We start from the raw sequence: 24910 nt of genomic DNA on the forward strand, positions 1-24910 counted from the left end.
TAATAGTGAAAATAAGCTTTGCTACAGATGTTTTATAGTAATACTAGGGACCTGTAGAGTATCCTACTGGTATGCTAGGCAATTACTATAACCTACCGTAGTCCTTAGTGGCCAGTAGGGGAATTATCATATCCAACAATTTAGTTTATATATATTTCCCTTCGATAGTTTGTATTTGTTTTATGGCTATTGTGATGCTGTAATTCCTCACAGCTTTGGGGTGACCCTGTTTGCCGAGGATCTATCGGGGCGAACCAAAGATGGCGTAATTGCTTCTACAGGAATAGCCTTAAAGGCGTAAACCACAAGATGAGTACAAAATACTTAGACAAATTTGTTTTTCTTGTGTGATAATGTATGTATTTGGAGTACTGCTGACCAGGGGTTAGGCTATAAACTGTAAGAAATGGCTGAAACCACCCAAAATCTTCATATAATGGGTGAAACCCTCCCTGACCAGGTTAGGCCACAAGATTAGGTTAGGTTAAGGGAATGTTAAGTTAGGATGTATGCTATTAATTTCTGATATTTTTTTGGCAATTTTTAGAAAAAATACTTATACCTCCTGGTCTGTAGTCGTTCTGTACAGTGTTCTGAATGTGGTGCGCTTTTGTTGTAGTACAACTTCATTGCCTAACCTAGGTGTTCAGGCAGGAAGGAGGTGTGTATAGATTGCCAGTATTATTGTATAGTGCATTTTTAGGAGTTTGGGCAATTTTGCTTGAACTGAAATAATTTTATTAACAGAATATCAGTTTTGAGGTATTTTTTATGGTTTTAATCATGTTGCGCTTCAATCCATGGGCAGTTGATAACCTTTATACAGGTGGTTCCCAACATTTTTTTTGGCTATGCCCCACCTAATCACCTCAAAAATCCTGATGCCCCTATCGTGATATATAATTCTTGTTATTCAAAAAGTGAACTCCTATTCACTTGGAAAAAGCCTGGCTGTTGACTTGGTTTAAACAAGCCTCCAAAGAACATGTACATACACACAGGTATTTTTAAGTCTCCATACTGTACTGTATATATGCCATATGTATTAACTCACACACACTCATACTCACACAGACTTGTTAGAAAAAATTCATTGTTAATACAGTAACTCATTCTCGAATTGCCCCCCTTAAAAATCAAATTAACACCCCATGTGGCGTACGCCCACGTTGGGAACCATTGCTTTTTACTGAATATGTGGCATAGCTAGAGATTGGTATGTACTGCATTCCCTCTAGCTGGTATGCAAGAGGCGTGGAGTATGTAAAGGATGGTACCTGCTTAGAGTATGCTAGTTGGTGTATGGGTAACTGGGACAAGTTTGAATGAGACTCCAGTAAACAGGAAGGGGTCAAGTTTGGTAATCAGTCACTAATATTGTGTTTGAGTTAAAAGGGTTCAGGTGCTTTACTTGGGATAGATTCCAAATTTTTTTTTTTTTTTTCCTAGGCCAAAGTAGTCTTCCCAGGCAACACCTTTTCAGGTCTTCAAAAACAGTATCTTTAATACTTTGTTTACCCTTTCATAAATTTATAAGGAGTCCCCCTAGTTCCTCATTGGATGAGTCGGTAGAGTTCTCAGCTAGCACTCTGCTAGGCCCGAGTTCGAGTCTCCGGCCAGCCAATGAAGAATTAGAGGAATTTATTTCTGGTGATAGAAATGCATTTCTCGGTATAATGTGGTTCGGATTCCACAATAAGCTGTAGGTCCTGTTGCTAGGTAAGCAATTGGTGCTTAGCCACGTAAAATAAGTCTAGTCCTTCGGGCCAGCCCCAGGAGAGCTGTTAGTCAGCTCAGTGGTCTGGTTAAACTAAGGTATACTTAACTTAAGGAGCACCCATTTATTGACAAAGCTGTAAACTACGTATAAGTAACAAACCCCTTTGGTCAGCTGTGAGAATTAATAATCTTAGCTAGATGGGCCAGCTCAGCTCTTATTAATAGTGTTATTAATAATTTCTGTTAAATTTCAGGCCATTTGTGTATATAAAAGCCTGACAAAGGAAGGGATAGGGCTGGAAGAATGGAAGAATATGACTAGAATAATATACAAAGAAGAATGATACTTGTTACTTGGGAAAAGTTTAGCAAACATGAAACTGCTGAAGAAAAGATTGCAGGAAATGATGAAAATCAGCAATTGCCAGTTATGCTCCTTACTAGAGAAATTAACTACCGAGGACTTCTAATGTTGAGGCAGCTTCTGGGGAAGTATGCAGAGATAAAGATACTATACAACATATTTCTGGAAAATGAAAATGCACTTGACAGAGTAAGTGCCATAATTAGACAAGTAACAAGTCATTATGAAAGCAGAAGGTATCAACAAGACCCATTCCTGTGGTTTAAGGATTTGAAGATACAGTATACTATTTGTTTCTAGAAGTTTCTTTGAAGTTTCAATAGATTACGTGGATTAAGTAGTAATAGCTAATAATTAGTTAAAAGACAAGATTTGTAACCTTTATGTGTTGGTAATACTTCCTTAGATAGATGGAGACCTATAGTATATTAAAGAAATTCATAGCTTTCAAGTCATGGGTGTGTGATTTATCTATACTGTAAAGAGAAGGTACAGAAAACTGATTCACACTTATGGAAATATTTTCTTGCGTGCTTTTGAACCATATTTACAGTGAGAATAAGTTGATGTTGGTGAAAGGCTTGGAGCTTTACAAATAATATGTTTTCTCATTTCAGGTCTTAGATTAGCTGACCCAGGCTTATGAAAACTCACAAAGGAAGAGATGGGACTAGATGATCAAGAGAAAAGTATGACAGAGGAATGTTTAAGGGAATAAGTATGCCTGAACATGCTTGTAAGGTATGTTTTCATATGTAGAAATGAACACTATAGAGAAGTAACTGCAAGAGAAGTATCACAATCCTTTACCATCTAATCTAAATACAATTTTCAGGTAGATATTCCAGTATCCATTGCATGTAGACTGTCCAAGAAGTTGTCTTCAACATTGTAGGTTTAGTCATGTATTCAGGGATGTTTAGGAACTTTTTTGACTCGGGAAGTTCAAGTATGGTAAAACTAATGTTCTTGATCTATTTATTGAGTTCACCGACCTCTTTGTGTAATAAATAGAAACAAGAATAACTTACAAGCCTTTTGTATGAGGTGCTGTGGCAACTTTTTGGGTTTCAACAGTTAAAGACAAATTGTTTACTTCAGTTTTAAATATTAGTGTCCTTGGCAGCTTTTCTGTAAGAAATATATAGAGTATGATGAGAAAAATTGAAGACATCCTTTTGAAATTTCTTGAAGGTTAGGTTAGGTAATTAGTATTCTCTCCAAGCTGCTGATGTATAATTCATGTAAGGTACATATTTAGGTTCATTTACCAAGCATATTGCTGAGCAAGGATTAGGGTTATTTACTTTGTTTACTGACATATGCCATAAATACTGTTTCTTGTGGCCTGTCTCTTTTATATAATTGATTGATATTATGCAAGAATAGAAATAACTCCCTGGCATTCTGTACTTCGTTACTGGAAGGAAGCAGTATGAAAAATGCCAAGTGTGATACAGAAGTCTAATAAGCCTGGTCATGGCTGTGCTTTGAGCTATTTCTGGCAATTTCAAAAGCTAAGGTATCATTTAGTCTCAAAGTCTTTGATATAAATGTATTTGCTGATGGAAAGTTTGGTCGGCTAAGTGGTGTGGTTTCGGTTGTTGTGTCATTGTCTAGTTTTCCTTTCTGTTCATATTGTTGGTCCGCTAAGTCTCCTTGTAGGGACAGCTGATGTGAAATGCTTTGTCATAATTTGTTTAGTTTTGATAACTACTGTAAAGTGAATGGCAGTACAGTATCTGAGTAACATGAAGCCTTCTATTATACCATTTTTGTTATGGTCAGTTAAATGATCTCAACAGATATTTTATTATTCATTAAAGCCTGATGATTCTGAAGATTCAGCTGTTTCACAGCATGATACAGTGTACTGCATTCACAGTATGATACAGTGTACAGCATATTCATCTCTGACATGGTTATTGTTAATGTAGTCCACCCCTGACTTGGTTCTGATACATCAATGTCTCCTCAGCCTTACCCAGTTTATATTGTCCCTCTCTCCATGAACATTAATTTCACACTTGAAGAGATTAAGTGTGCTGACAGACACCATCCTACTTAGAAAAGAGTTACGTTCCGGACGGCCATTTGTATATATGTTGAATTGTTTGTAAGTTGGTTACTGCACTCTTCATCCCTATTTGAGTACAATATGATAAAAAATCAATACAGTAAAGTATATTCTTTCATCCTTAAACACAATACACTGTATATACACTAGTGTATGTACAGAAAAGGGGTGCAAAACACTGAATAGTTAAAAGACTTACTGCATAGTTTTAAGTTTTCATCCAGTGGAGGCAGTGCTTGCTTTCTTGTGACTCCTTCCTAGCTCCAGTCAGTACTGTATACTTGCTTTTCTTTGGTCGAGGTCTTGAACCTTAAGAATTTGACTTGTGGGTGTGGGTTTTCTCTTTACCTGTGAAGTTCCTAAGTCTTGGTCCTCCTATTTGAAACATTTTTTGTATGTAATCCTTTAAAGTGGTAAGTGTCAAAAGTATACTTTTTGTATTGTTCTCATCTTAGCTTATCGTCTGTCCTTCTGCTTCCTTTGTTTTGCATTATCTTTAATTCTTTGCTCAAAAGGTTTTTGTTTATGATTAAATACTTTCTAAATTAATTTTTGCTGAGTTTGAAGGCTACATTATGAATCTTGTTTCTCATAAGAATGATCATTCAGCTCTCAAGGTCTTGTAGAAAGGTACCTTTGAGTGTGCCTTCCACAGCTTGCTGTAAATGCTGCTAAATCCTCTTTGCAGCATCCCTTCATCCAGGTACATTACTTTTTGGATTTTTCTTTTTTATTTTCGTCTACCCTTTTGTTCTCTCTCTGCCTAGCTGTCCAACTCCCTTGATTTTACCGTTTTTCAGTTGTCTCCTTTCATTTATGAGCAAATCTTACTTCCAAGTATGTACTATGCGAATCTAGAAATTGGACATATTAGTCTTATTAAAGTACATTATAGTAGTTAGTGGACGCAATCTGGTCTAAGAATTTAGCTTCTGCTTAAATCCATTGTAAATGGATTGTATTTCTAAATTTGCTTTGAAGTAGTTTCTCTCTGGTCCAAAGGATATGTTTTGCATGCTTGCATTCCAAAATCCATTTAGTATTTTTTCCTCTGGTTTGAAGGATGTATTTTTGTGCTATGCACTCTAGTTTGAAAGGTATATCTGTGCAACTACAGTTCTGGATTTCTTACATTTAGCCAAAACAGTTATTTCATGATAGGATCCTAAACCCAGTCTAGATTGGTTTTGCCTTGTTACATATAATTTGTATTACACTTGTGTAATTTGCTCAAAATTTTGTTCTCCCAAATCTGGAGGATTTATTTTGTGGTTGCAATTATAACTTACTCTTAAATCTAAGCTGAATTTTTCTCTTAAAAATAGGGAGGATTTGACTATTGCGTTATCAGGAGAGTCAATCAGTTTTGCCTGAAAGAACTTGTGTTTTCTTTAGGTGTTGTGTGCACTCTGTGTTTATATAATTCACCTGTATGTTTGTTTAACATAGCCCTCAGTGCATGAGGTTCAAATTTTCTCTATATCTTTATCTCTCTTTTACCGGTTATCTTGGCAGTGTTGTTAAGTATACTTTCTTGTACACAGTTCATCTCGATCCACAATAGACACACCCATACTTGTGTGTTGTTTGGATTTCTTTTCTCTATAAGGTGTCCTTTTACTGATCATCTTGATGGTGTTGTTACATTTACTTTCTTTGTATACAATTCCTGTAGATCCATCCTTTTTAGGTTTGATTTTCCTTTCTCTGTAAGTTCTCTATCTACTGGCAGTCTTGATACGGTGGTTCAAACCCATTTACCTCATCAGGGACAATTTTTTTTTGTGCCATTGTTTGTTTTCTTCATTTCTGTATAAGGCGGACACTTGTGGCCCTCTGCAAAGTCAAATTAAATCTTGCTGTTATATTTTTTGCCTGTTCTGTAATAGTAGGTTATGATTCTTGCTTAACACTCTTAAATAATGTGAAAATGATGAACCAATGGTCAAGATGATTTCATTAGTCCATCATGACCTCCATTCTTGATAATTTGCTGCATCCACTCTCACAGCCTTGTACACATCAGGCTTTACAACCTTGCAGTTATATTGGGTTGTGGGGGTCTCAGTCTCAAAGGTCCGTTGGTTTTGTCATTCTTTCATTCTCTGTATTTCATGGCCATATGATATACCTCTTTTTAGAAGATTCCTCTTCATTACTTTGTCTCAGTCACTAAATGTGGAATGTCGTTCCTTATTTATGTTATTTAAGCTAGCCACTGTTTAAGAGGCAGTCTTATTGTCATCTTAAGGAGCTATGATCTGTTTTGTTCATTCTGTTAATAAAAAAATTTATTGTTTGTCATGTAGTTGAGAAGATGCACCTCATTTTCCATGGGCCCCTATTTATTTGAATACTGATCACATAATGTTTGCTTGGCAAACAGTAGTTTGAGTAAACTGAATAGTTTCCATCTCTACTGGTTCCTTATATGCAGGTGGACTGAATGTTTGCCATACTATACAGTACTAATGTTTCAGTATTATCCTATCCTGTACAGCCTTCTGTTGCCTCCTGTAGGTAATACCAGGTGTTTTCCTCTTTTGTTAAATAACCTCGCTGCAATGATGCCTGTGCTCCTTGTTTGGTATGTGTCTGTTCATCTTGGAATCCCTGAATCCTAGGTTATTCTTATCCTTGGTTGTAGTAATTTGTGTAAGGAAGTTGGTCTTGGTTTTGTATACTGTTTTTTAGGTGTGATATATTGCTTGGTTTGTGGAATACTTGCAGTTTTCAGCACTGCACAAGGTGTAGGATTGAGGCTAGTTTTGAGAGTTTTTGGGCCTGGGTGGATTTTGTTGTTTCAGTTTTTATTGTTGCTGTTATTTGGATAATGTGGTGCTGTGTCAGCAAGGGTTCTGACTCCAATTGAGTTTCTGATGAGAAGGATTTTGGGGGTCTTACCTTTTAGTTTTCTGGTGCCCTGATATTCATACAGTCAGTTTATACTGTAACAGTGAGATATAGCTGGAATTTAGAGAGACCTAGGATTGACATAAATTTGTACCTAGAATGTAAAGCATGTGAAGAAAAGTTCTTATTAACATGTTACAAATTAATTTTAAGTGATAGGAAGAGAAAAGGTTAATTGTAATCGAGTGCTGAGGTCCACGATAGAGGGAAAAGAATTTCAGGACAGATTAGCAGTAGGTTTTCCTGCCAGCACTAATCTGTGTCAGCCAAGATAGGAAGACATCGGCTTGGGTATCTACAGGATGATGCCAGGTGGTGTCTTTGGTGCAGCATGATTCGGTCCTGTTCACAGTTACTTTAAAGGGAAGTATGAGGACACTTGAAACTAGTACATCACTGGATCTGTGATTTTTTATAGTATTTGCTTTATCTTTTATGTTTATGTCAATTTTATGGGCATAATCATGATGGGAAATACAGTTTGCAGTTACTTTTCCACCCATTTTATTTCTTGTGGCCCCATGGTATTGCTGCTTGTAAAGTACTTAGTTTACCTTTCACACCAAAGATAAAGCAGTTAGATGACAACATTACATACCCCAGACATCCTCAGCCTTTGTAACAAGTGATTTTAAGCTTAATGTCCCAAAAACATTGCAAACGAAGACAACTAGAATTAAGAGGATTATTTCCTCTATCAGCTATGAATCCCACAAATGGAAATAACATTGATATTACCAAGCACAAAAAACCCTGTTTGGGGGTAGTGCCATCAGTGCACCTCATGTGGTGCACTGTAGGCATTACTTAAGGTTCTTTGCAGCGTGCCTTCGGCCCCTAGCTACAACCCCTTTTGTTCCTTTTATTGTACCTGCTGTCATATTCTCTCTCTTCCATCTTACGCGCAACCCTCTTGTAGGAGCCAGAAAGGACAATTAAAGTGTTAAAGTAAAGGCAGTTGATTTCAAGTGGAAATATGTAAGGCTATTCAGACTAAATTTTCCTTAATATTAATTTATTCTATAAACTAACAACTAATAAATGGAATTTTGGGCCCCTTTTACAATACTGGGTGGCCAAAATTAGAACAATACTCAAACATACTGTATGTACACACAAAAATGCAAAATACAAACTGTAAAGCTTTTTAACAAAACAAACTACAACATACACACTCAATTACACCCACTTTCTACAACTGCTTAATGTTTTGGGATTAAACACAAGCAACAAAATATGCATATCAAACAATTTACTTTCTGCCTGCAATTCAACATACAAAATACAGCAATACATACAAAATAGATTAGACAGATTATAAGGACATATATACTTCGTATTTACTTGTCCCTTCAACCTTAAGGTCTTTAATCCAAACAGGAGAGCACATATATATATATTTCCCTTTGCAACATTAGGTCTCTCTCTAATCAAACAAAGAGAAATGCTTATCAGTAGCAATAATAAGATACAGTCCACTGCAACAATGTGCAGACAGATGACATTGAATTAGTATTCCTTGAAGCTCAGAATGAATTTAATTATAATGGAGAATTGTCCGTTACGCAACAAAACGACGCAGGTCATAATGGAGATAACTGTAGCAGTGGAGTCACTTGAACTGGAAGTAATCAAAATCAAAATATTTATTGAATACATTCAACTAGAAAAGACAACTAAAAAACTAAATAACAAAAACATAGATGTAAAACAAAACATCACCTTACTATTTTTGTTTCCCTTCTCAAACCAAACCCATTCAAAATAAAATAACAAACAAAAAAACCTACCGCACTCATAACAATTGTTTCATAGTGCAACTGCGAGGTTTTCCTCCTGCTACACTGTTCAAACCTTTTACTGTCAATTTCTGTTTCAGTGCTGAATGGCCTCATAGGTCCAGTGCTTGGCCTTTGGCCTACATTCTCTATTGGCCAAACAACAAAAAAACATGAGCTAAAAACATTACATATGCTCAAGAAAGTCACCCACAATTCAGCTATCCAAGGAATGCAATGCTTGGGAAAAGTTCTATGAACACATGCTAATCAACAAGAATAAGGATCCCAAACTAGGGAACAGTCCCATTCAACCTGCACACCGCAAGGAAGCATCCTCAGCCTTTTCCTCCCGCATATTCCTGGAAAACCTTGCCACTCTTCTCCTCAAAAGAAATACAGGCAGTCCCCGATAAGCAGCAATCTGGTTTCACAGCAGTTTTCAAAAATATTCATAAAAAATAGTTTTTTTATGGCGCGACGTCCGGTTATCGGCACCGAAAGCGCGATAACCGGTTATCAACCGCTATAACTGGTTAACTTTGCTGATAACCGGTTGTCGGCACCATAAGAGACGCCCCCGCAGTAGACGGGGACTCGTCTCTGAGCGTACTGTAACTACGCTTGACCAGAGAACGACCTGCCCACTGCCTGGGCCTATCGTGCATGCGCATGGCAGGGGAATACCAAACAACCCACAGCCTCAGAAAGCATGTTTTCATCAATCTGTGTTCCTTTCACTGAGATAAGTAGCTGCATACCTGCCGCTGCCTGGTGCTCTTCCTAAAAATGCATTTACAAAGTCTTCACATGGTTATATATTATTAATTGGCAGTTAATTATAATACATTTTGTTAATAAAACTTCAGTCTTTTCCACAGTCTTTTCCAAGGTTTCTTAAAGTTTCATTTACTTGCAGTTTGACCAAATAAATATCAAATGAAAATATGCATGACACACGTCCAAAGACTTCACATGCTTACTGTACTATACAGTACACTATTTTATTTCAGTTGGCAGTTTTGGTAACTCACTTCTTAAATGAAACTTCAGTCTTCTGAAAGGTTTCTTAGAGTTTTACTTTCTTGTTGTTTGACCAATTAAATATTGAGTGAAAGGTGCAAATTTAGCAATCGATGTGTCATGGACAATATTTTACCTATTAAAGATTATATTTACATCACAGTCTTTTGAATATATAGTATACTACTACAGCACAGTACTGTATGTACTGGATGCAGATTAGAGGGACAGCATGTAGCCTAATTTTTTATAACAAATGCCCGGCCTCCGTTAAGCTAATGCTTTCCTTTCAGGTGAGTCGAACACTGAAATTGGCCATGCCCTTGGACTTAGCTGAACTACTGTTCACTCTACAGTCAAGGATAAGGAACATGTTGTACAACACATGAAAAGTGGTGCTTCATTGATGGCTGTTACTCATGGTGCTGCTACTAGACTAGGCAAGCAACATAACCCCAACCTCGTGGAGATGGAGAAGTTATTGACGGTCTGGCTCAAAGACCAAACCCAACGAATCGTTCCAGTGAGCCTTGGTTTTATTCAGAAGGCTAGGCAGTAGTGCAGAAGAAAGGGGAAGGCAGTGGAAGTGAACCATTTGTAGCCAGCAGAGGCTGGTTTAACCGTTTCAAGGTTCGTGCAAGTTTGCACAACCTTAAGTTGCAGGGTGAGGGTGCTGGTGCAGATGAGGAAGCAGCACAAGGATTTCCTAGTTGTCTCACTGAAATCATCAGGGATGGAGGCTATACTACTGACCAAGTTTTCAATGTGGACTAGACAGGCTTTTTTTGGAAACACATGCCTAGCCGTTCGCACATATCCAAGGAGGAGAAGACAGCACCAGGCCATAAAATCAGTAAGAAGATTGACTTTACTTCTTGGGAGCAATGCCAGTGGTGACTTCAAGCTGAAGCCCTTGTTGTGTATCTGGCTGAAAATCCAACGGCACTTAAGGGAATTTTCAAGCCTCAGCTCCCTGTCATTTGGAAGGGTAACAAGAAAGCTTGGGTCACGGTTGCTATTTCGAGGAATGGTTTAATGATCACTTTATGCCAGTAATTAAGAAGTAATTAGAGAAGGGTCTGGAATTTAAGGTCCTGCTGGTGTTTGACAATGCCCATGGCCACCCTAATTTGGGTGAGATTTATCCCGAAGTGAAGGTAATCTACCTTCCACCAAACACTACATCGCTTCTACAGCCCATGGACCAGGAAGTCATTGCTAGCTTCAAGTCTTACTACACCAGGAGGACATTTCGCCATGTCCTCAGGGTAACCAAAAATAGCAGTGACAAGTTGGATGTCAAGCGAATCTGGAAGGGCTACAGTATTTTAGATGCTGTAAAAAACATTGAGTCTTCTTGGAACGAGGTCAAGAAATCCAATGCGAATGGGGCCTGGAAGTTGTGTCCAAATTTTGTGATGGACTTTACAACCTTTGAGGAGGTAGAGTGTCTTGATATTGTGGGAAGGAACATTGTTCACTATAGCAAGACACTTAATTTGGAGGTGGAAGCTGAGGATGTGAACGAGCTGCTGGAATCCCATGGAGAGGAGTTGTCAGCAGAGGGCCTCACTGAGCTAGAGAAGCAGATGATCAAGGATGAGGAAGAGGCAACAGGCCCAAAGCCCAGGGCATTAAGTGTTTACAGGCTTGTCACAAGCTTTGGCCCACTTCAAGCAAGGGCTGGTAATGATCGAGGCACAGGACCATAATGTGGAAAGGTTCACGAAGTTTCAAAAAGTAATTCAGGTTGCTCTAACCTTTTACAAGGAGACTGTAAGGGAGAAGCAGATGAAAAGAAGCATCCAATCTAAACTAGAGATTTTTGGCTTCAAGGGAAAGTCTCCAGCACCACCTGCAACTCTAAACCCTGGTAAGGAATTCTTCACTTTTTTTTTTTTTTTTTACCACTGAACAGTATGTACATATATACTATAAAAATTTTTATAAATTGTAATAAATTTTATACTGTACTGTACTGCATGTAGTACATTACTAATCACCCAGTCATTTTTATCATTTTTATTATTGCAGAAGAAAAGTCCTATCCTGATTCCACTGCACCTGACATAGTATAATTATCTCCACCAACCTCTCCTGGTAAGGAAATATATTTTTTTAAATTTGTTTTACTGTACAGTACAGTACATATGTAAGTTGTTTTATACTGTAAAGTGCTGTACCTGTACAAAATACTACTGTACTGTATGTTACTTATATATATTGATGTATTACTGTTGCATAACCTAATTTTTTTCATTATCATTCCAGGATTGAGCCACTACCTTGCAAGTGATGACCCTCCACTAATAGACCCACCAGCCTCTCCAGCTCTATCTGGTAAGGAATTCTGCTTTTTTTTAATTGTTTTACTGTGGTACATATGTAAATTGTTTTATAAAGTACTGTACAATATAAGCCACCACCTTACAAGTGATGACCCTCCACCAGCAGGAGACTCGCCAGCCTCTCCAGCTCGATCTGGTAAGGAAGGAAGGAAGTCTTCTTCTTCTTCTTGTTTACAGAAGACCCAGATTCCCTTGAAGCAACCTTTGAAGGTTTCCCATTTAAGTCAACTGAACCCTCTTCAGCTGCAACAGGTACAGTAGAGTACTAATACAATATGGAATTCTTCACTTTTATTTTTTGTTTAAATAGTTTTATAAATTGTTATAAATTTTGGAAAAAACAAGTGTACTACGGTAGTACTGTACTGTACAGATTGTATTATTATTCCAGATGCAGAAGTTATCCCCCCCTCCCAGGCCAACTCACCCTCTCCTGCTGCATCAGATACAGTGAACCCATCCTCAAACCCCAACTCACCAGACTTTGTACCCTCTCAGTGTCCATCAGGTAAGGAATTCTTCATTTTTATTTATTGTACTTTATTTTTAGGTGTAGTACTATTGTACACATTTTTTCAACTGTTACAAAAAGACTTACACAGTATATATACAGTAATAAAGTAGTAAAGTACAGTACATACTATACTGTACTGTAGTAAAAATGATAATCAATACATTAAGTCCAGTACATATACTGTGTACATTACTGTACTGCACAGTACTAATTTTAATATTTTCATTACTGACTGTGTACCTGCTGTACAGAATTCACCAGCACCTGCAGTATACAGAGTACTGTACTGTATAAGTGTTAAGTACTGTAGATCATTCAAAATCACAGACTAATTACGGCGTACCCCTCCAGGTACTCTCTGGCGTGCTCGAATGGTTTGGCCCCGCAATTTACAATTCACGTCGACCGTACTCTGCATCCCCTCTCGCCTTCAAAGGCAGCAATAAGCCAGGCGATAAAACTTCTCCATTCTCCCGACAAAACATCGCATCCTGGTTTCTGCAGGCAGATGTCCATTTCCAAGTGACGAAAATTGGTTGGACTCACAGCTGGGCAAAGTCAAGTACAGAGACCTGCGAGATAAGCTCATCGACACATACTCCATGCCCGTCCCAGAGAGAGCCCAACGCGCCCTCGACCTGATGACCCAGCCCCTGGGGGACGCATCACCCAGGGACGCCTGGGACAAACTACGAGGTCTCCTGATGCTGCCAGGCATCGACGCGGATGGTCGGAGGAAAGGAAATCAGGTTGTCACGAGAAATATTCCTGCGGCGCCTTCCACAGGAGGTGAGGGGGCAAATCTCGGATGCAGATGCCCTTTCAGTGGACAAATTGGTGAACGTCGCACACAAACTCCATGAGGCCTCCAAACACCCGCAGCCTGTAACATGGTAACAGAAGCAGAGGACACGAACATGGTATACAGGAAGAAGGCGCTGACACAGCAGCAGCGGCAGAAGACGTGGACAAATCCAACCTGGTGTTACTTCCATTGGAGGTTCAGAAATTGCAGAGCCCCCTGTCCTTTCACAAAAAACAAGAAAGGTGGCCACAAATAACAGCAGTGGCCGCAAACCTTAAGGAGCCCTGGCCAGTAGGATTCTTCATCCATGACGCCATATTGGAACGCCGGATGCTGGTAGACACTGGGGCTATGCAATCGGTGTTTCCGCCGTCGAGGGAGGACTGCGACCGCACATCCAGTGCTGCAACCGCACTGGTGGCAGCAAATCGAAGCCCCATCCACTGCTTCGGAACTTTGACCTGCAGAATATACATTCTGGGCTGTAAATATGATGGCTCTTCGTCGTTGCAGACGCCAAGTTTCCTCTCCTGGCTGCCGATTTCCTCGCACACCACAGACTTCTGGTAGACGTTGGCCGAAAACGCCTGCTGGATACTGGAACCTGCCACTCCCGACCGCTCTCCACCAGGCCAGGGATGTCCGCCATCTGCCCCATCTCTTCAAACAAATACAGCGCCTTCCTCCATGAGTTCCCAGACGCCTTCAAGCCAGAGCTGTGTCAGTTGACGGGAGCCAAAGCCAAGCACGGCATCCGTCACTGTATCACCACGACAGGCCCACCAACACATGCCAAACTCCACTGCTTGCCACCCAAAAAACTCCAAGACGCTAAACGAGCCTTCGCCGAGATGGAACGGATGGGCATCTGCAGGAAGGCATCGAGGAGAAAGCAAACGTTCGACATCATCCACGGGCTGTCCCATCCCATGCCAGACGAATAAAATCACCTGGCACACGGAATCAGGCATCTGAGATTTCCTTCAACCACGTCGGCATTTCAGGCACATCCATGTAGACGTCATAGGGCCTCTGCCGCAACCAGGGGGCGCCAGATACCTCCTGACAGTCATAGACCATTCCACGAGATGGCCAGATGCAACCCCGATGACAGAAGCATCAACAAGCACCTGTGCAGAAGCCCTCCTGTCAAGTTGGATAAGCCGTTTTGGTGTGCTCAACAGCATAACTACAGACAGAGGCCTGGCATTCTTATCAGAGCTCTGGGTCTCCTTGGCACACCTGATGGGGACAATTCTCCACAGTACGATGGCATATAACCCTGCAGCCAACGGCATGGTGTAAAGGACCCACCGCTCTGATGGCACGTTGCACCGACAACAATTGGGTCCTGCTGGGTCTCTGCACCGCACCAAGGGCAAACGGCAATGAATCTCCCACAGAGAAAGTCTACGGCGAAACACTGGCCATACCGGAGAGTGCTCCCCCACGGAACTGGACATCGCAGATACGCCCTTTCCAAGGCTGAGGGAAATAGCAGAGAGGTTCGCGCCCTGCCGAAAGACTTTCGCGGACAGGACCCACGTCTACAGCCCAGGAGGCCTGGAATCCTGCACGCACGTCTGCATCAGGATCGACGCCCACCTTGACCAAACCATACAGAGGCCCATACTGTGTCATCAGGAGGGCATGCAAGTCCTGCTTTGTCAACATCCAAGGGCGGGAAGACTGGGTTTCTGTCGACAGGCTAAAGCCAGCCTTCCTGACAGACAGCGGAACTCGGGAGGAAACCGGCAGGCGTCCCAGAATTCCTCCACAAAACAAGGCCTCAGATGAACCCATCGGCATCCCAAAACGTGGTCAAGGACGTCCCAAGGGCTGCACTAAGGAAGTCGTCCGCTCAACAAAACCACCGGGCGATTCAGCAGTCGAAGCCACCTCACGTCCGCAGGTATCAAGAACTTGGGGCCGGATCCTGCAACCAAAGAAGTTCCATGATTGATTTCAAGAAATCTTCCAATCATTATTTCATAATAATTGTCTTGGGGTACTTGTAAAGACGTCAGATGTCTCTTCATTCCGCATCAATCACGTTCATGCATCACACTTAATTTTAACATGTCAAGAACCTCATGTAAATATTCATGTGTAGAGTTTCCTGGCCTTTCTGCTGATATATATTTTATCATTGTATATTATTATGTCTCTTAAAATTACCATTTGTTTGACTGTCAACAAACACAAATTGCTCAGAGTGCGGGCCACGGCAGTCGGAGGAAGGGCACTACGTTTCCGTCTGCACTCTGCTGTGTATACCCGAGCCCAGGTAAATAAATCAGTTAATACCCAGTTCAACCTTTTTGTCCTCACAGCACTAATACATAGTAAATTTTTACATTCCACACCAACATTTTACAGTAAGTACAGTATATACATATGTACTGTACTCTACAAGGGTTATGAAGCTCAACCAGTACATCTTCCAAAATCACTGAAATAGGTAAGGAATTCTTCACTTTTTTAATTTCTATACACTTTTTAGGTGTACAGTACTACTGTACACATTTAAACTGTTACAAAAGACTTACAGTACTGTGCTGTACTTAGGAACTTCACAGGTACAGAGATGACCCATACCCACGAGTCAAAATTCTTAAGGTTCAAGACCTCATCCAAAGAAGAGCAAGTATACAGTACTGTACTGATTGGTACTAGGAAGGAGTCACAAGAAAGCAAGCACTGCCACCATTGGATGAAAACTTAAACTAGGCAGTAAGCCTTTTAACTATTCAGACACCACTCTACTTGAGAACATTGTAAGTTTTTAAACTTACAAACATTCAGAGATACAAACAAATGGGCCTACAAACATTCAAAGATACAAACAAATGGGATCGCAAATTAAAATTGCGTTCAGAGCACTCCTCTTTGCCACCCCGAAGTTCAAATTTTGTTTTACACCCCTTTTCTGTATATACACTGTATTGTGTTTTAGGATGAAAAACTTACATTACTGTATTGATTTTATATCATACTGTACTTAAACAGAGATGAAGAATACAGTAACCAACTTACAAACAATAAAACATACATACAAATGGCCATCCGGAGCATAACTCGTTTGTAAGTAGGGTGGTGTCTGTCAGTACACTTAATCTCCTAAAATGTGAAATTAATGGTCATGGAGAAAAGGACAATATAAACTGGGTACGGCTGAGGAGACATTGATGTATCAGACCCAAGTTAGGGGTGGACTGCATTAACAATAACCATGTCAGAGATGAATATGCTGTACACTGTATCATGCTGTGAAACAGCTGAATCTTCAGAATCATCAGGCTTTAATAAATAATAAAATATCTGTCGATATCAATTAACCACCCATAATAAAAATGGTATAAAATAAGAGAACCATAAGCAACCTCTCCCAAGTTGATAGCAGGCTTCATGTAACACAGATACTGTACTGCCATTCACTTTACAGTAGTTGTCTATGACAAAGCACTTCAAATCAGTTCCTACAAGGATACTTGGTGGACCAACAATATGAACAGAAAGGAAAACTAGACAATGACACAACAACCAAGACCATAACACTTAGCCGACCAAAAGATCAGATGAAAAACAAGCCTTCCCCTTCTAAATTACCTAAATACACATATCAAAACTAATACTTTCTAGGTACTCACTTCAGTCACAATGTTTGTAAGAAACCAATTTGCACAACAAAGTTTTTTCTAAGAGATGCAGAGTAAGATGGTTTTACACCACTGAAAGTTTAAAAACTCTAAATTCCTTTGTTTCCTCATCTTTCATAACTTTGCTATGCAACTGAGTTCTATGTTAGCCAAATGGAAATTTAAGAATCTGACTACTGGTTAAGTTACGAACAAAACTCAGAACTTTTGAAGTTCTCGTTGTTCAAGATTACCTTTGGTCCAGTGATATTTCTTGTCTTTGAGAATTATTTGATCTAATTAACACAAATTTGTATATCAATCAGCAAGAAAATATTTCGCCAGCACAGTTATTTCTCTCTAAATTAAGTAATGGTTTTAGCAACCTAATTTTAATAAACTTCAGCCAACTACAACCGTCAAAAATGATAAAATGCATCCAGTAACAAAACAGTTAACAACTACCAATGAGAAAAAAAGCACGTTAAAAAAGATGGATACTAATTACCTTGATTCAAGAAAATGGCGCACTATACTTCTCCTGGGAGCTTCTCTATGATCAATTATTACTTCTGTAAGGCATCTGGTAGCTCAACAGCAGGGGGAAGACTCGGTAGCACCAACACATTCCCATAAGGCCAGCTGCTTGGGGTGTGGGCATATGCCTTCATTCCTTTCCAGTGTAAACAAACTACACCTGCAAGAGAACTTCAACTATTCATTCAAGATGACAACAATTCAACATTTACAAGAATTTCTTTTCGACAAACGCCTCGGACCATACTACATCTTGTAAAGCATCTTTAAGATAATTAAAAATACTAAATATCATGAATAAAGCTTCAGAAAATAATTTTTAGCACTTTGCTTATACAATATTCTTTTATTTAAGTTATATAATAAATATATTCCTATTACAGTGCTTATTATTTTCATGTTCCCATCACCACTCTACTAGCTTTCTTAATTTCATTTCCTTAATGAAAGTCATCAACTGTTCAACAGTTTTGACAACAGCTTTCTGCTTTGTTTGTAGTTTTTTTTTTTTAACTAATAATGACTACCACTTTTATCTAAACTTTCAATCCTAAACCCTTCTTAATAAACAGACTTTTCTAAACTTACAATGCTTCACAAAATTACTTACTGTTTACTTAGCCTGCTTCCTAGACTAATGTCTAAAACACATTCCTTTCTACCTAAAAGAACCATTATCATGTTACCAAAGAATGAAACCCCATTTGACAATATGTTAAGTGTAAGTCAAATCTACTGACAAGTTTTTGAATTTTCACCAAATTATGAAAAAACTTCCCCCCCCTCTTCCTCCAGGTTACTTTGGGCCTGAACTGGATAAGGGCAATAGATTGCTTGTCTTATTGGCCTTTGTATTAAAAATAGCTATTTAGAAAAACTAATATACCTGTAATTACCCTACAAAACTAATGAGTCTAAAAACACTGAGCTACAAATATTTGATCTGAGATGTAACACAAATATATATGCACAATAGGCATCCTACTATGACAATGAAAAATGTTTGCATAACCCTTCCTCAAAAACATTTTTGATTAGAAATAGAAAAATATTATCCCTTCACACATGTCTTGCATAGTTACAATAATCCAAATTGATCCAGCAATCATTCCTTGTTATATGGTAATCAAAACAAATAAGGCTTCCGCCTTGAAGCTATCAAAAACACCCAAAAACTGTCCAGACTCCTGTCAAAAGAAACTTTACATGAAGCAAGTTAAATAACTTTAAAATTAAAAAGTTCTCTTTACCAATAACCAAATTATACTTTGTACAACCATTTTAGATATTAATGCACAAATAAATTAAAATCTGTACCATTACTGCAGATAAGGCCAAATTAATTTACTGTAATCTTGTCTAAATCTAAGATACTTCATCAAAGTAATCTTTTATCCCCTAAATAATCTTGTAATGATTACAAGGTGAAGAATCACATAATATACAGCAGATTTATAAATAACAGTCATACTTTAAAACTAAGTTTCCTAAAAATTATGGGTGGACAAGTTAAATTTTAGAAAGTTGAAAATCTACAAACATTAAGCTATAAAAGCTGAATAACATGGTGCCTAAACTTCTTCCGATTAAAGTAATCAAAACAGAATTCAAATTACCTCCTACACAACTTATCCAAAAACCAAGTGCAACTGAATATAAAATTATTGAGTGACAAGTCTTAAAAAAATTGAAAATTTTGAGACAATTTAATATTTAAAAAATGCAAACCTACTAGAGTATTATCAAATATATTTTATCACTTGTTTGGGGAGAGAAACAAAATTTTGAATTGTCAGGTACCAGACACCAAACCAACCCTGGCAGGAAAAGATCACTGCCTCACCAGTCGAAAAGCTTATACTTCATCTTAAGGGTCAACCAAAGCTGTTTGCAATTAAATGGGATATGAGTAAGACTGAGTGAAAATCTGACCTTTGTTAAGCCTTACTTATCCACACTGAGATCATTGTTACACTACTGGTATGCAACACTTGTTTTATGTATTCCAGCATTAGATAAGGTAGCATACATGCCCTGAGCACTAGCTACATCTTTTGACGACAAGTTGGCAAACTGTCTTCCACCAGACCAACTGAAAGGTATCTCAGTACCTATGCAATACATCTCCAAGTTCCCTTCCATTAGTCCAAGAAAATTAGCATCACTTTTACTGAGACAGGGCTCCTCTATTAGGGGCAGCCTCATTGTCAACCACTTATCAGTCTGGCAGTTTTTAACAGGCAATTCAATGCTTTTATTGTAACATATAATAAAAGTTTTGTCTTTCACATTAACACAAACCACTTCAAATAACAACAGAACACCCTGTCTTCCTTTATATCAATATGTATACAAAATACACTGTGCCAACAATGTCTCAAGAGCTGCTATCTCTAAAATTCCTACCATTTCACCACTATCGTTCAAAGTCTATCTCCACCTTCCCACAAAACCTTGTATAATCAAAATTTTATTTCTTCAACTTATCTAGAGAATTTGACCACTACTGCAGTACAGTAGTATTAAACCCAGTCAGGATTTTTAACAGGCAGAACACATTTACAGAATCATGACAAATGGTGATCAAATGTTTATTCTTTTGTCCCAAAAAAGTGGGATCAGAAATGTATTTTAAGGACTGAACAGCAAGTTTGCTGCCAGAGACTTCTTGACTGGAATGGAATCCAAATAACTATCAAACTAGTCTCAAAGAGTTCACCTGAAATGTAAAAACAAAGTGGCTTCTTTAAAACCATCTTCCTCAGTAATGGGACTCCATTTATAATGTAGGTAAAAACTTAAACTGAAAATTTCTAGAAATTACTGGATACTTTTCTCTTACAAAGAATTCCTTTTAGAAGCAAAATGTTCTGCTTGTTAAGGATCTTACAAAAAACACAGTACAGCATAAAACATAAAGCAACATGAGATACAGAATGCCAAGGAGTTATTTCTGTTCTTGTATATCAATAAATTCTATAAGAGACAGGCCACAAGAAACAACAGTATTTATGCCTTATGTAAATAAATAAAGGAAATGAATCAACCGAATTTCTTGCTCAGCAATATGCTTGGTAAATGAACCTAAATATGTACCTTACATATTATTATACATCAGCAGCTTGGAGGAATACTAATTACCTAACCTAACCTTTCATAAATTTCAAAAGGATGTCTTCAATATTACTCATCATACTCTATATATTTCTTACAGAAAAGCTGCCAAGGACATTAATATTTAAAACCGAAGTAAACAATTTGTCTTTAACAGTTGAAAACCCAAAAGGTTGCCACAGCACCTCATACAAAAGACATAAGTTATTCTTGTTTCTATTCATTACACAAAGAGGTGGGCGAACTCAATAAATAGATCAAGAACATTAGTTTTACCATACTTGAACTTCCTAATTCAAAAAAGTTCCTAAACATCCCTGACTAAACCTACAATATTGAAGACAGTCTACATGCACTGGATACTGGAATATCTACCTGATAATCATATTTAGATGGTAGATGATCATGATACTTCTCTTGTAGTTGCCTCTCTCTAGTGTTCATTTCTACATATGAAAACATACTTTAAAGGCATGTTCAGGCATACTTGTTCCCCTTAAACATTCTCCTGTTGTATTTTTCTCTCGATCTTCTAGTCCCATCTCTTCCTTTGTGAGTTTTCATAAGCCTGGGTCAGCTAATCTATGACCTGAAATGAGAAAACATTATTTGCAATGTTCCCAGCCTTTCACCAACATCAACTTACTCCCAAGCTAAATATGGTTCCAAAGCACACAAGAAAAAATTTCCACCAGTGTGAATCAGTTTTCTGTACCTTCTCTCTACAGTATAGATAAATCACACACCCATAAATTGAAAGCTATGAATTTCTCTTATATAGGCCTCCATCTATCTAAGGAAGTATTAGCGACACATGACGGTTGCAAATCTTGTCATTTAATTATTAGCTATTACTACTTAATCCACGTAATCTATTGAAACTTATACAAAGAAACTATTAGAAACAAACAGTACAGTATGCAGTATCTTCAAATCCTTAAACTACAGGAATGAGTCTTGTTGATACTTTCTGCTTCCATAATGTCCATCTAGTTACTTGTCTAATTATGGCACTTACTCTGTCAAGTGCATTTTCATGATCCAGAAATATATATAGTATCTTTTTCATTGCATACTTCTCCAGAAGCTGCCTCGACATTAGAAGTTCTCGGTAGTTACTTTCTCTAGTAAGGTGCATAACTGGCAATTGTTGATCTTCATAATTTCCTGCAGTCTTTTCTTCAGCATTTTCATGTTTGCTGAACTTTTCCCAAGTAACAAGTATCATTCTTCTTTGTATATTATTCTAGTCATATTCTTCCATTCTTCCAGTCCTATCCCTTCCTTTGTCAGGTTTTCATATACATAATGGCCTGAAACATAACAGAAATTATTAATAACACTAATAATAAGAGCTGAGCTGGGCCACCTAGCTAGCATTATTAATTCTCAAATCTGACTAAAAGGGTTTGTTATTTATATGTAGTTTACAGCTTTGTCAATAAATGTGGACTCCTTAAAAAATTTATGACAGGGTAAACTGAAAGTACTAAAGATACTGGTTTTATAGACCTGAAAAGGTGTTGCCTGGGAAGACTACTTTAGCCTGCAGAAAAAAAGAACAAGTTTGGAATCTATCCCAAGTAAAGCACCTGAACCCTTTTAACTCATACACAAAAATAGTGACTGATTACTAAACCTGACCCCTTCCTGTTTACTGGAGTCTCATTCAAACTTGTCCATACACTAGCTAGCAAGCTCTAAACAGGTACCATACTTTACATACTCCATGCTTCTTGCGTACCAGGTAGAGGGAATACATATCATCTCTAGCTATGCCACATATTCAGTATGAAGCAGTGGTTCCCAACGTAGGGTGTATGCCACACAGTGGGGGATTTGATTTTTAATGGGAGGCAATTTAAGAATGAGTTATTAAAAGTGAATTTTTTCTAACAAGTCTGTGTGTGTGCAAGTTAATACACATGGTATATATACAGTATGGATACTTAAAAATACTTGTGTGTATGTACATGTACTTTGGAGGCTTGTTTAAACCAAGCCAACAGCCTTTTAGGCTTCCTCCAAGTGAATGGAGTTCACTTTTTGAATAATAAGAACTACATATCACCATAGGGGGGCATCAGGATTTTTGAGGTGATTAGGTGGGGGCATGGCCAAAAAAAGGCTGGGAACCACCTGTATAAAGGTTACCTTCTGCCCATGGATTGAAGCGCAACAAGATTAAAACCATAAAAAATACCTCAAAACTGAAGTTCTGTTAATAAAATTATTTTAGTTCAAGCAAAAGTGACCAAACTCCTAAAAATGCACTATACAATAAAACTGGTAAACTATATGCACTTCCTTGCTGCCTGAACACCTAGGTTAAGCAATGAGATTGTATTACAACTGTCATATGATTGTATGCTGTGTGCATGTCTATTGTTTCTGTATGCTAGCACTGTTACTGATTGTTTATACATGCTACCCAGAAGAGGAATAAACAATGCTCTAAGCACCACAAGTCTTATCTCTCAAGCCTTCATATATACGTTATAGAATCAAACCGTGAGATAACAAAAGCACATCACATTCAGAACCCAGATCAGAGTGACTGCAGACCAGGAGGTATAAGTATTTTTTCTAAAAATTGCCAAAAAAAAAATTAATAGCATACATCCTAACTTAACATTCCCTTAACCTAACCTTACCTAGGGAATTGTGGCCTAACACGGTCAGGGAGGGTTTCACGCATTTATATGAAGATTTTGGGTGGTTTCAGCCATTTCTAACAGTTTATGGCCTAACCCCTGGTCAGTAGTCAATACCAAATACATACTTTAACACAAGAAAAAAACAAATTTGTCTTTTAAGTATTTTGTACTTACCTTGTGGTTTATGCCTTTAAGGCTATTCCTGTCGAAGCAATTACCCCATCTTTGGTTCGCCTTGATAGATCCTCGGCAAACAGGGTCACCCCAGAGCTGTGATGAATTGGAGCATCATATTTGCCATGAAACAAATACATACTATCAAAGGGAAATATATATAAACTAAATTGTTGGTTATGATAATTCCCCTACAGGCTACTGAAGACTACGGTAGGCTACATCTACAAGTCCCCAGTATTACTATAAAAACATCCGTAGCAAAGCTTATTTTCACTATTAAACATTTATATATGTTACCATGACATTAACAAAGGCTGCATCCCTCAAAAAATACTGACCTTATTTAGAAAATAAGGTTCCTTGAGTAAATATGGAGACTTGCCGGTCCTTACCAGATTCAGCAGCAGAGTCAGGGCCATAGACAAGTTTACCTTTTACAAATTTTTGTATCGTACCTCATGTTTTCCGTCCTTTCAATTATGAAAAATTTCACTTTTATATTTATTATAGAATATTCTGTATAATTTATGGGCGGTGAATCTCATAATCATATATTTTTTTCACGAAAATAAAACTCGAATTTAACAATTCTCTCTGAGGCATCGCAGAGTTCGTTTAAAGAAAATGTTAAGGATAAACATCGATAAGATTTCAGCAATCTTTCTTATTAAGATTTTAAGTAATTGAGCATAAAAAAGTGATATGTGATGTAAATTAACATATTGTAATTTTATTATGATTCTCTGTACGTCTAATAATCATTTCAGAAATTTCCCGTGACTTTCGAGTAAGGTATATCAAATAACAAGTTTGAGGTAGCAATTTTACTTTATACAGATTGCTAAAAGCTCATATAGGATTAAGATATTATTAATAAAAGATTATTTAATATTTGATAACGATAAAAAAGATTTTTAAAAACTTGTGTGGTCAAATCAATCGTGAATAACAGATTAAAATTGCTAATTTAGGAAAATATAGCTAATATTTACCAATAAAAAACATACTTCAGATAATATTTACACTTATTAGCCAGATATATGGCAAACCTTTGCAACACTGTAAGCTGGCAAACACGATCGCATGCATAAATTGCTGGCATAAGACCAGATTACTTTGGAAAAAATGCACTTAAAATGCTGGAAGACGTGGAAATACCGTTGAATGTATATTTCCATCTCACAGTTTTTGGCAACTTCAATACCAACCAACGTTTACCTTACACCCCATATTCGTTGTTCACAAA

The 24910-nt window shown here is 37.9% G+C and overlaps 1 protein-coding gene and 2 long non-coding RNA genes across 4 annotated transcripts; 2 read left to right on the top strand and 1 right to left on the bottom strand.

Moving 5' to 3' along the window:
* The first annotated feature begins 217 nt into the window (after positions 1–217).
* LOC136831565 (tigger transposable element-derived protein 1-like) lies at positions 218–12215 on the top strand. 2 transcript variants are annotated; one of them, XM_067092163.1, is made up of 5 exons: positions 218–2272; positions 2701–2824; positions 10168–11747; positions 11909–11974; positions 12146–12215. In XM_067092163.1, exon 3 carries the CDS (start codon positions 11074–11076, stop codon positions 11584–11586), a length of 513 nt encoding a protein of 170 aa, XP_066948264.1. In that variant the 5' UTR covers positions 218–2272; positions 2701–2824; positions 10168–11073; the 3' UTR covers positions 11587–11747; positions 11909–11974; positions 12146–12215. The 2 variants fall into 2 exon arrangements, with proteins under 2 accessions (XP_066948264.1, XP_066948265.1); XM_067092164.1 differs by having other exon boundaries at positions 2701–2801.
* LOC136831566 (uncharacterized) lies at positions 8157–24141 on the bottom strand. Its single transcript, XR_010850927.1, has 6 exons — positions 24003–24141; positions 23662–23757; positions 21849–22143; positions 21206–21419; positions 17688–17876; positions 8157–8694 (listed from the first exon to the last, which is right to left on the bottom strand). It is a non-coding gene; the product is annotated as an uncharacterized lncRNA (long non-coding RNA).
* Positions 12320–15853, top strand: LOC136831567 (uncharacterized). Its single transcript, XR_010850928.1, has 3 exons — positions 12320–12474; positions 12614–12730; positions 13088–15853. It is a non-coding gene; the product is annotated as an uncharacterized lncRNA (long non-coding RNA).
* Positions 24142–24910: the final 769 nt, after the last annotated feature.

The sequence above is a fragment of the Macrobrachium rosenbergii genome, chromosome 48, assembly GCF_040412425.1.
Source record: "Macrobrachium rosenbergii isolate ZJJX-2024 chromosome 48, ASM4041242v1, whole genome shotgun sequence".
NCBI classification, from domain to species: domain Eukaryota; kingdom Metazoa; phylum Arthropoda; class Malacostraca; order Decapoda; family Palaemonidae; genus Macrobrachium; species Macrobrachium rosenbergii.